This window comes from Orycteropus afer, unplaced genomic scaffold, assembly GCF_000298275.1.
Source record: "Orycteropus afer afer isolate SDZICR_OR568_19922 unplaced genomic scaffold, OryAfe1.0 scaffold00540, whole genome shotgun sequence".
NCBI lineage: Eukaryota > Metazoa > Chordata > Mammalia > Tubulidentata > Orycteropodidae > Orycteropus > Orycteropus afer.
This window is the reverse complement of record NW_006922127.1, coordinates 226,175-238,044: the sequence shown is the minus strand read 5'-3', so window position 1 is coordinate 238,044 and position 11,870 is coordinate 226,175. Positions and strand designations below refer to the sequence as shown.

General features: G+C 46.8%; 1 protein-coding gene across 1 annotated transcript in view; it reads left to right on the top strand.

The window, feature by feature from the left end:
* The window catches only part of FLT1 (fms related receptor tyrosine kinase 1), a 201,508-nt gene that overhangs the window by 166,247 nt on the left and 23,391 nt on the right, over window positions 1–11,870 (top strand). The window contains exons 18-21 of the mRNA XM_007955784.1: window positions 1,543–1,656; window positions 3,908–3,996; window positions 10,449–10,605; window positions 11,079–11,176. Of these exons, the coding sequence (XP_007953975.1) occupies window positions 1,543–1,656; window positions 3,908–3,996; window positions 10,449–10,605; window positions 11,079–11,176 (458 nt within the window). The remainder of the gene's footprint in view (window positions 1–1,542; window positions 1,657–3,907; window positions 3,997–10,448; window positions 10,606–11,078; window positions 11,177–11,870) is intronic.

Sequence of the window (11,870 nt, the reverse complement as noted above, 5' to 3'; positions counted from 1 at the left end):
ACAGAGTGGAACTGCCCCACAGGGTTTCCAAGGCTGTCAATCTTCACAGAAGCAAAGCCCAAACCACACCCACTGCTGTGGAGTCTATTCTGACTCACAGCGCCCCTAGAGGACAGAGTGGAACTGCCCCAGAGGGTTTCCAAGGCTGTCAATCTTCACAGAAGCAAAGCCCAAGCCACACCCAGTGCCGTGGAGTCTATTCTGACTCACAGCGCCCCTAGAGGACAGAGTGGAACTGCCCCAGAGGGTTTCCAGGGCTGTCATTTTTACAGAAGCAGACTGCCACATCTTTCAGAACAGGTAGCGGTTCAAACTGCCAACCTTCTGGTTAGCCAAATTTCTTAACCAGAGCTATAAATACATATATAAATTATATATCATACACACACACACACACACATATATATGATCTCATTTATGTAAACCAAAGAGTAGACCTTTGATTGGGTATATATATTTATATCGGAAAGAAGGTTAGGCAATCCTACTTCCGTAGTGATACTGCCTCGGAAACCCAAGGAGGGGTCGCTTTGAGTCGGGTTTGACTCGATGGCACATAACAACAACAACAACAACAATATATTTATAAATTCATAGAAAAAGATCTGAAATTAACAGTGATTACCTGTAGTGGGCTGAGGTGGCTTTTCCTTTGTATTCTATTTACATCATATCATTGGAATATTTTACATCAAGTTTATATCAATTACATTATTTTTATAGTCTAAAAATTTTTTTTTTAAATAAACTTTTATTGTGTTTAAGGTGAACGTTTACACAGCAGATGAGGTTCCCATTGAATGATTTCTACAAAATGAGTCAGTGACATCGGTTACATTTTTCACAATGTGTCCTCATTCTCGTTGTCTAAAAAAAGATTTTTAAAATTTTAAGTGACTTAGGAATTAACCAGTAAGAGCAAACGGATAGAACAAACTGTAGACTCTGCTCATTCTTGGACTGATGTTGCTTATCTCTGAAAATGTAGCTAAAGGCAGATGCCCATGGATCTTCACAACCCAAGATAACCCTTGGACTCCAGGGAGGAAAAGGTTACAGGGTGAAAATGGCACATTGCAAAGATGTTTACAGAAGTGGCCACTCCGACCTGGCAGGCCCCTTGTGCTCCCTTTTTGTGGGCCCCCAAAGAGGAGAGCATGAGAAAAAGAGGGGAGGTGTACAGCACACCCTACTGGCGAGTTCTTGGTGCACCCATTGTGCCAGGAGGGAGACTTCTGGAAGGCCGTTTCTCAAGGTGTCCAGCTCTGAGTCAGCACATTGCTGGACAGGACTAGGCCCACTAAGAGGAAATGTCCAGTGACTAACCCCACCACCTCTCTGAGCCTCACTGTAATCAAAAGGATGTTGGCTTAGGAGGGTGGGAGTAATGAAAACAGTCTGCAGACAGCCTTTCTGTAGAATGTGGGGAAGTTAACGAAGCAACCGGCTGAGCACTGACAAACAAGGAGGGCAGGAATGCCGCCTCCGGCGGAAGGAGCCCTATTGTCCTGTCGCCCTGATTCTTCCTTGCTTCTCACACAGAGGGGGCCACGGCCAGCGAGTACAAAGCTCTGATGACTGAGCTCAAGATCTTGACTCACATCGGCCACCATCTGAATGTGGTCAACCTGCTGGGAGCCTGCACCAAGCAAGGAGGTAAATGAGAATGGGGGGGCCCTCCTCCATCTCCCCAAGCACACGCTGGAGTTCTCGGACCTGAAGGTCCATCTCTTCACCTCTGTTCCTCCTTATCTCCAAGAGAATGGTCTCACCATAGCTCTAGAGGAAACAGTTTGTCCACTAATGGTGGTCACTGACTCGCCCATTCTAGAAATGCCTTCTCTGTATAGTTAACTTAAGGGTCTGAAGAGAAGGCGTCCCTTTTAGACCTCCCTTCTGGACCTCTTTCCCCAGGCTTTAAGCCATGTGTGGAGGGCGGGGAAGGGATGTATTTCTCTCAGGATGACTTTGAGGGAGTGTGACCAGAGCTAAACCTACAAGGTTGACATTCTTGTAGCCTCACCCAGAGGAGTGACTCACGACTGGGAGGATCCCAGGAGGAGGTGATGTGGGGGACAGCTTCTCATACCCCCACCATGCACACAGGCCTTACCCAAGGGGGCAGGGGGCAGGTTATCCTTGGGTGTAGCTGCTCCAGAAAGGAAAGCACTGACCACACGTGCATACCAGTGTTTTCCCAGCTCTCACAGAAGGCAGCAGGGATGAGGGGAAGTTGGAGAAGACATATCTAGTAGGAGGAGCAGTGCTGAGAGGGACAGAGAGAGAGACAGACAGACACCAGACAGACACAAAGGGCTAAGGAGGCCAGAGATAAAGTCCTAGGAACCTAGACGCAGCCCTGCCTGCTTCTCCCTCATTCCTTGAGTATTGGCAAGTATAAGCCCTTTCTCAAGTTCAGTGCTTTGGCAACCTCCTTCCTTTGCCTCAGTTTTGCATCTGTAAAACTGCCGAGGGCTAATCAGACAACCCTCTTCTCTGGGCTCCGTGTAGGGGGGTCAGGAGGAAGGCTCCCCAGACGATAACTCCTCCTCCCTGGGGAGACAGGCGACCTCTGCAAGACGGGGTGCTATCAAGATTTCTAAAACTCACTTTCAAATCAACAAAACCATACTAAAAATACATAATCACTCCACTGGAAAGGTCCCGGCCCTTATGAACCTTAGAGATGAACTAGGGCGCCCAAGTCTTTTAGTACCACAAGCTCACAGCTGGTGCGCGCTCCCTTCACAACTCTCGGCATGCCCCAGGGCGGGCGCCTTGGGAAGCAGCTCCGGGGCAGGCCCGTTTGGCCCGGAAGTTGTCCTTCGTGCTGTAGTTCTAGTGTTCCAGTCCACCGATGGGAGGCCGCGTGTCGTGGGAGCCCGGGGCCGGGACCGAGACCCTTCAGCCAGACCGCAGGATGGCTGACGACCCGGAAGGAGAAAGGAGTGCAGGGCGCTTCATGCGACCCATAGTGTGGCTGGGACTTCCTCCCAACCCTCTCGCTTCCTTTAGACCGGGAGTCAGCAAACTAGCCCGTGCGCTTCCAATGGTTTGAGATTTTTAGTTGGTGAAAAAAATCAAAAGAGTATTTCATGACATACAAAAATTGTAGGAAATTCAAACTTCTTTCTCCATGAAGTTTTATCAGGGCCCGGTCATGGGTCTGGACCCTGTCAGCTTTAGACCCTGTCACACGCCTGAACCCTGGGCAGACTCCCCAAGGCAGCCGTGCCGCTGGGGAGAGGAGGCCCAAACAGGACCAACTTGTTCTCTGCACTGGGCAGGACGGGAGGAGCTGTTTGACAGTCCCAGGGCTGATGGGACAATGACCAGAGGCCCCTCTGCACCAGGGGTCTGACTGAGAGGCAGAGAGAGTGGGTCGCTGGTAGTTACAGTAAGGAGACCTGGCTTCTGCCCCTCCCCTCCTAAAAGTTCTTTCTCCCCTTTTCCTTCTACTCCTTTTTTTTTCCTCTGCCCTCCCCTACACACACACACACACACACAGAGTTTCCCATTTCTTTGTTGTTGTTGTTATTGGACCCCGACTCATAGCGACCCCTCCTTGGGTTTCCGAGGCCGTATCACTACAGAAGTAGATTGCCCCATCTTCCTTCCCAGGAGTGGCTGGTGGCTTTGAACCGCCAGCTTTCTGGTTAGCAGTCAAGTGCCTTAGCCACTATGCTACCAGAGCTCCCATTTCTTTAGTGTTTTTATTTTTGTATTTTATAGTCTTCTCGAGTTGCATGGAAAAAGCCAGCCCATTCATGAGCCTCTCAGCCCTAAGTGGCATCCCTAGCTCTCCCCTCCCCACCGTATATCATAAAGACAGGTGGCTTGAGTTTCCTCAAGCAGGCAAATGACTGGCTAGCTTGGGGTAACTGGACATGCACTCTTTTGGCTGCAGGGCCTCTGATGGTGATCGTTGAATACTGCAAGTATGGAAACCTATCCAACTACCTCAAGAGCAAACGGGACTTGTTCTTCCTAAACAAGGTAAGTAATTTAAGGGTTGGCATTTTTTAAGGACACCAAGGAGTTTCCATTTAGGCTCTTGTAGCAGAAAGCAAGCGAAACTAACATTTTCTCTGTTAGCAAATAGATTTCAAACTCCATATATGCTTTTTCATCCTTTTCCCAGTATTTCTTTCCATGCTGATCTGCATGGAGAATCTTTTGATCCCAGTGTCTGCAGTCACAGTTGGGGTGTTAGTGTTTATCAGCCATCTGTCTCAATACCTAAGGAGCTCTGGTGGTGTAGTGTTTAAGGCATTTGGCTGCTAAACAAAAGGTCAGTGGTTTGAACTCACTAGTCGCTCCATGGAAGAAAGATGAAGCAATCTGCTTCCATAACGATTTACAGCCTTGGAAACCCAATGGGAGTCGCTAGGAGTCGAAATCCAACCGATGGCAGTGAGTTTGGGTTTTCTTGATCTCAGAACCTATTAAATCATCTTGATAAGTTTATTTCTCTTTGCCCCCCTCTGTGTGTGTGTACATACATATATGTACACTTATATATTCATATATGTGCCCATATATACATATATATGTATATATACACGCAGAGACATATACACTAATTGCTTGTTTCTTGAAGGAAGGTAATAACATATACAATTGTCTCCATTTTTTAGTTTAGAGGAATTAAGACTCAATCACCTGGGTGCCTTGTGTAATCAACAACAGGCCAGAGATGGGCCTAAGCGAGGAACCCTTTCTTTTCCTCCTACTGTCCTTTCCCTCACTTCCTCACACCCTCGCCACCCATCTGTCTCCTGCGCACACTTCTGAACCAGCATCACCTGCCGAAATAAAACGGGTATTAACAGGAACTTACGGGTCAGCAAGACCTGAAGGCCGACAAGACTCAAAGGAGATCATTGAATGGAGGAGAAAGAATTTTGTAAAATTTGCCAGTGCAACCTACGGCATGAATGCTGTGTTCTCTGAGCTGGAGAAGTCCAAGAGGCCCCAGTACAGCATTATTAACTGGTACTCAGCGGCGTTGGTGGTGAGGCCGTGTTTTATAATGGTGAAGCTCTCAGACTCCAGAATCAGACTTCATGGGTTTAAATTCTGTCTACTGCTCAGGAAATCTAGGACCTTGAGCAAAGTGTTCAATGTCTTTTAAGCTTCACTTTCCTCATTGATTCAATGGAGCTCATAACAAAGCCCACCTCACTGGGTGGTTGGAAGAACCTAATGCTTGCAGCTAAGCACGCAATAAATGTTAACCATCATTGTCATCATTACTGACCCACCGGGATGGAAAGATTGGGCAAGCCCATTGATATGTATGATGGATCCAGGGTCCGAGATCCAATAAAGATACTGTCTCTGTCACGGGAGCAACAGTCTTCATGTGGCACACATCTAAAGACAGCTGCTCTTTTCTTTCCTGTCTCAAATTGTAATCTCACCAAAGACACAGCCTTTGATGAGCCTGGCAGTATGTACGCAAGGACGTATTTTCCCCAGTTTTAAGCCATGCCCTCAAATAAATAGACTCTTGAAGCTGAGAGAGAGCTTTGTGATCAACCGGGTCACATTCTCGCTTGATAGATATGCCCAGAGAAGTCAAGCAACTGGCTTAAGGACACCCACCTACCAAGAGGTAAAGTCAGGGAGACAAAGAACTCAGTCCCATTGACTTCCCATCCACTGCCTTTTCTGTGCACCACAGTGAACAAGGTGAAAAAAAGTCACAAGAAAAAGTGGAAAGTGGCGCCCTGGAGCTGAGAACAGTACAAACTCCCTCCAGCCCTGAAATCTTGGACAGGCTTCAGAAAGAACTAAGGCAGCAGGACACCCCAGGGACTTGGGCAGGATGGAACATTCGGGTCATGCGTCCTCTGTTTGGATGACGGGGCTTCCTTCAGCGGCTATATTTAATGATTCACCTCCCTGTAGCCTGGTTAGTGTTTTCAGGGAGAACCTGTGGCTGGATTTCAGAGAGAAGGTGAAAGAAACACAAAACCCAAAGGCAAAGCCGAAATGGGAGATTTTATTTTCAAAGCAAATTCACCAGAATCCTTAAGTGTGGCTTATAATCAATGCCCTGTATTCCGCTAGAGTCTTGAAAGTTCAGTGAATTAACTTTCATTTCACAGACATGGTTACTGATAAGCAAAGCTGAATATACCGTTGATTAGGGGGGCAGGGAGGGGCTAAAGGGACCTGAGTTGCGGTCCGTGGAGATGGCGCCCAGGCTGTGACTTCTGGGAGACACGAGAAGGCTGCCTTGCCCGCAGAGAGGAGTTTCCATGGAGCAGAAAACGTGTCTGTCTCAAGCTCTTGGTGGCACTCTTTCCCTGCTGCCTTCTGTCCCAGGAAGATCTTGTGAAAACTAAGATTCCAGTCCCCAACTGAGCAGCAGCAAATCTAACTGCCTCCAAAAATCAAACTCACCGCCGTTGAGTCGATTCCAACTCATAGTGACCCCTCCTTGGGTTTCCGAGGCGGTAGACTGCCCAGTCTTCCTTCCGAGGAGTGGCTGGTGGGTTTGAACCACCAGCCTTGCGGTTAGCAGTCAGCTGCCTTAGGCACTATCCACCAGAGCTCCCATAACTGCCTCAGGGAGGCACAATAAGCATTAGTTCTATTCTTTGCCTTCTCTCAGGTGCACCTGGGTGGCGGTGCTGTTTACACTGTGAGTCCTGCCGCCCAGGAAGGTGTCTTTCCCAAGGACCAGGAGTCTCACACCTTCCACGCACTCAGAGCTTGTTGCTCAGAGTTTGTCGCAGTGTCCCTGCTGAAGCTCCCTCCTCCTTCTATCCTCTGCTTGCTCGCACTGTGCCCTCTAGTGGAAGGATCCTCCTGCTTTGTGGCATTGTTAGGAAAAGCCAAGAAAAGATAGGGAGTCTGGTTACTCCTTGCACTGCCACACCCTGCAGGTGAACCAAGGCATGCTGCTTGTCTGAGTTCTCTCACTCACTGCTGCCCAGTCAATCCCGACTCATAGTGACCCCTCCTTGGGTTTCTGAGGCAGTATCTCTATGGAAGTAGATTGCCCAACCTTCTTTCTGAGAAGTGGCTGGTAGGTTTGAGCCACCAGCCTTCTGGTTAGTAGTCAAGTGCCTTAGGCACTGCGCCACCAGAGCTCCCCTGAGTTCTCTAGTGCTGCTGTAACAGAAGTACCACAAGTAGGTGGCTTTAGCAAGCAGCACTTCGCCACCAGAGCTCCTACAAGTTTGAATTCAAGGTGCCAGCTCTAGGGGAAGGCTTTCTCCCTATCAGCCCTGGAGGAAAGTCTTTGTCACTTCAGCTTCTGCTTTCCTGATTCCTTGGAGATATCACTGTGGGTTGGCATCATTCTTACCCATCTCTCCTTGCTTAATCTGCACCTATTACATCTTATAAGAGGTTAACTCAACTGGACCATTAAGCAACATCACAATAAATGGAGAAAAGATTGAAGTTGTCAAAGATTTCATTTTACTTAGATCCACAATCAACACCCATGGAAGCAGGAGTCAGTTAATTAGACATATTGCACTGGGTAAATGAGCTCCGAAGGACCTTTTGAAAGTGATAGGGAACAAAGATACCACTTTGAAGACTAAAATGTGCCTACCCAGTCAATCAGTCAGTCACCTCAGGTCCATGTGAAAGGTTGTTGTTGTTCTTAGGTGCCATCAATTGTCTCCGATTCATAGCGACCCTGTGCAGAGCAGAACAAAACACCGCCCGGTCCTGCACCAGCTCCATGATCCCTGCTACATTTGAGCCCATTGCCGCAGCCAATGTGTAATCCATCTCCTTGAGGGCCTTCCCCTCTTTCGTTGACCCTCTGCCTTAACAAGCGTGAGACCTTTGTCCAGGAAATGGTCTCTTCTTACAATATGACCAAAGTAGGTGAGACCAAGCCTGGCCATTCTCGCTTTGGTATTCTTTGCTTTGAGCCAAGATCCATCTGATATCTGCAATGATATCCCTTATTCCACGTCCTTTTCTGAATCCAGTTTGCATCTCTATGTGAAAGCTAGACAATGAATAAGGGAGACATCTCATCTTCAAAGCTCTATCTTCCCATCATTTTCGGAGTTGTTGATTCGAGGTGTCCATGTGAAAGCTAAACAATAATAAGGGAGACTGAAGAATTGATGCCTTTGAATTGTGGGGTTGGGGGAGAATACTGAAAAGACCATGGACTGCCAAAAGAATGAAAAAATGTGTCCTGGAAGAGGTGCAGTGGGAATGCTCCTTAGAAGTGAGAATGCCAGATTTCATCCAGGTTCTTTGGGCATATGGGCAGAAGGGACCAGCCCCTAGAGAAGGATATCATACCTGGTGAAGTGGAGGGTCAGTGAAAAAGGGGAGGACCCTCAATGCGGCAGATTGACACCGTGGCTGCAATAATGGGCTCAAGCATAGCAATGGTTGTGAGGATGGTGCAGGACCAGTGTTTTGTTCTCTTGTTCACGGGGTCACTAGGAGTTGGAGTCAACTCAATGGCACCTAACAACAACAACAAAGAGGTTCACTCAAGACACTCCCTCCACTGATTCTGCCTCAGTAACACAACAGAAGACCCATTCCCAAGTGGGTTATAACCACAACTAGAGGTTAGGATTTACAAGACATACTTCTGGGTGGTGACACAGTTCAATCCATAACATAATTGAGCCCCTGTACCCCTCAGCTCTTTTTCTGTATTACCATCCAGCAGAATTGCAGCGAGGCACATGGTCTGGTCACGAAGCCACGGAGAGATACTAAGTAGTGGCATAGTTACTAGATGAATTACTGAAGACAGTAAGAATCTTCTCTGGTTCCTAATGGACACCTCGAATCAACAATTGCTTTTCTATGGGTCATAAAATGATAGGAGGATAGAGCTTTGCAGATGAGAAAAATGAAATCCAGAAAAGTAAATTGACTTGCTGGAGGTCACCTGGTTAGTGGAAGAGCCAGATTAGAAACCCAGACTTGGCTGCGCAGTCCAAGGTGAAAAGCCTTTTCCACCCTTGTATGGATGAAACGGGATCTGTGTTTTAAAGGCGGAAATCAGAGGAATTGGTAACCTGTGACTTCTCTTACTACTTCTCATAGTGATTATGAAGTGAAGCCCAACGCACTGGGGATCCTTTTGCTGACATTAACATTTTATTGTATTTCAGGTGAAAGTTTACACAGCAAATTTGTTCCGCACTCGGTAATTCATAAACAGATTGTTCCGTGACATTGTTGCCATCCCCAGAGTGTGTCGGCACTCTCCCACTTCCATCCCTCGTTTCCTTGCCCTTCCTTGCCTTCCTAGCTTTGCTTTTGGGCAAATGTTGCCAGTTGGTCTTAAATAATTTACTGTTCTAAGGAGCACATTCCTCACAGGTGTTATTATTTTATAGGCCAGTTTATTATTTGGCTGAAAGGTGATCTCTGGCAGTGGCTTCAGTTCCAGATAAAAAGGGTGTCTTAGAATGATAGTCTCAGGGGTTCCTCCAGTCTTTATTGGTCCAGTCAGTCTGGTCTTTTATTATGAATTTGTTTCTGTTCTCCATTTTTATCCTGTGCTAACAGGACTGTCCATTGTGTCCCTGGTCAGAGGGGTCAGTAGGGGTAGCCGGGCACTGCCTAGTTCTTCTGGTGTCAGCCTGGAGAAGGCTGTGGTTCACATGGGTCATTAGTAGACTCATTGTTTCCTTGAGTCTTTGATTTGTTTCGCTCTCCTTTGCTCCAGACGGAAAGAGACCAATACTTACAGCTTAGATGGCCACTTGCACACTTTTAAGACACTACTTAACAAAGTAGGATTTAGAACATTGTCTTTATGAGCTGTGTTATGACAGTTGACTTAGACATCCCCTGAGGCTATTGCCCTGAGCCTTCGTACCCAGTAACTCAGTCCCATGAGGTGTTTCATCCAATACTTTCCCTACATACCTCATTGGAGAAGGTGAAAAAAACGTAGGAAAAAAGGAAAGTAGTACCCTGGGCTGAGAACAGGACACAGTTGCTAACATTCATACCATCCTTCACAAGATGGTGTTTGGTGTGGAGAAGTGGTTAAGGGCACAGACGTGGGAGTCAGACCTTGGCTCAAGGTTGACCATTTACTAGCTGTGTGTGACTTTGACTACTTGACTTTTCTCCACGTAGAAATGAGAACTACTTCAAACAACTGTCGGAAGGATTGAGACAAATGTACCTTGATTTCTTCAATATACTGACTGACCCAGAGTCAGCTCTCAGTAAAGCAGCTGCTATTACCGTTTCTTTCACCTACATGAGTCCTTGTTGAGAAGCTCATTCAAGAGCAGAAGAGACCCTACGGAGCCTGGGGGTCGCCAGGTGACTGGCCACCAGAGGGTCCTTGCTGCCCGCCTCTGGTTCATTTTGCGGAGCGATGCGTTCCCGATTCGGGCCGTCACTGGCTGGAGGGAACACTGTCCCCCATCCTGTCCTTGAACACTCTTTCACCTGTACCCTTCTTGGTTTGTTTGAAGGATGCAGCATTACACGTGGAGCCTAAGAACACAAAACTGGAGCCGGACCTAGAGCAAGACAAGAAACCAAGACTAGATAGCGTCACCAGCAGTGAGAGCTTCGCCAGCTCTGGGTTTCAGGAAGATAAAAGCCTGAGTGATGCTGAGGAAGAGGAGGGTAGGTACTCATTCCTTCCTGTCCTGCAGTCAGAGATATTTTTACAACATACTGTGCATCTCTGACATTTTTTTCTTATTTATCACCCAAATAAACATCCGTGGGAGACTTGAGAGTAATGTCCTGAGGAGATAAGATTTGAATTAAGATTATTTACAGAGTTACTAATTTTGACAGGGAATTGTACAATTGTCTCCCCTCAGGCTTTTTTGTCTTAATAGATTATCTCTCTCTCACACATACACACCCACACACCCCACACACACATACACACACACAGAATATTTGGGTAAAAGAGGCTGGAGGCCTGGAAAAAGTCTCTGGTGTTCATGTTGAAACCCAAACACTCTCGAAATGAACTCTGATGTACTTGTTGGTTTGTTTTATGTTTTGCTAACATTGTTCCAATGAACTGGGATTTGGTGGGATAATAAGGGCCATTACAAAACAGTTACGGTTTTAATCCTTTCCAGATTCTGACGATTTCTACAAGCAGCCCATCACAATGGAAGATCTGATTTCGTACAGTTTTCAAGTGGCCAGGGGTATGGAGTTTTTGTCTTCCAGAAAGGTCAGCCTTGCTCTTTACTGTTTTTGCTTCCGGCTGGGCCTGGGCATGTGGCTGTTCACATGGACACACTCCTTTGCTGTAAACCCACTTTTAGTAGTATTTGCTGATAGCTGTCCTCTTAAATGTAGAGTAAACATCACAACAAATGCCTGAATTCTGTCAAACTGCCGAAGAGGCCCCAACATTAGGAGTTTTCAGAATGACGAGTCCTGAGTACCAGTGGGAAATGGAATTCTAGTTGCGACCTTACTGGGATTAGGACCAGAGGAGTCTGGCAGCCAGCCTCCATGTTGCCCCCTCTGGCATATGCTCTGCACTGTCCAGACTCAGAATGTGGTACTTAGGGGAGAGCATCTGTTACACCCACGTCTCACTTATCAACATGGTTGGGTCCCAAAGACCAGGTCATTATTCAAAAATCAGCATTATGCAAAAATGGAGGATGACCCCATCAGATCACAAAATGGGGGATGAGTATCTCATTATACAACTGCCAAATCGTATCATTACATAACTGCCAAATTATATTTCATAACTGCCAAATCATATCACGACTGCCAAATTACATCATCACATAACTGCCAAATCATACCATTGTGTAACTGCCAAATTACATCATTACATAACTGCCAAAATATATCATTATGTAATTGCCAAATTACATCATTACACACCTGCCAAATTACATCATTAC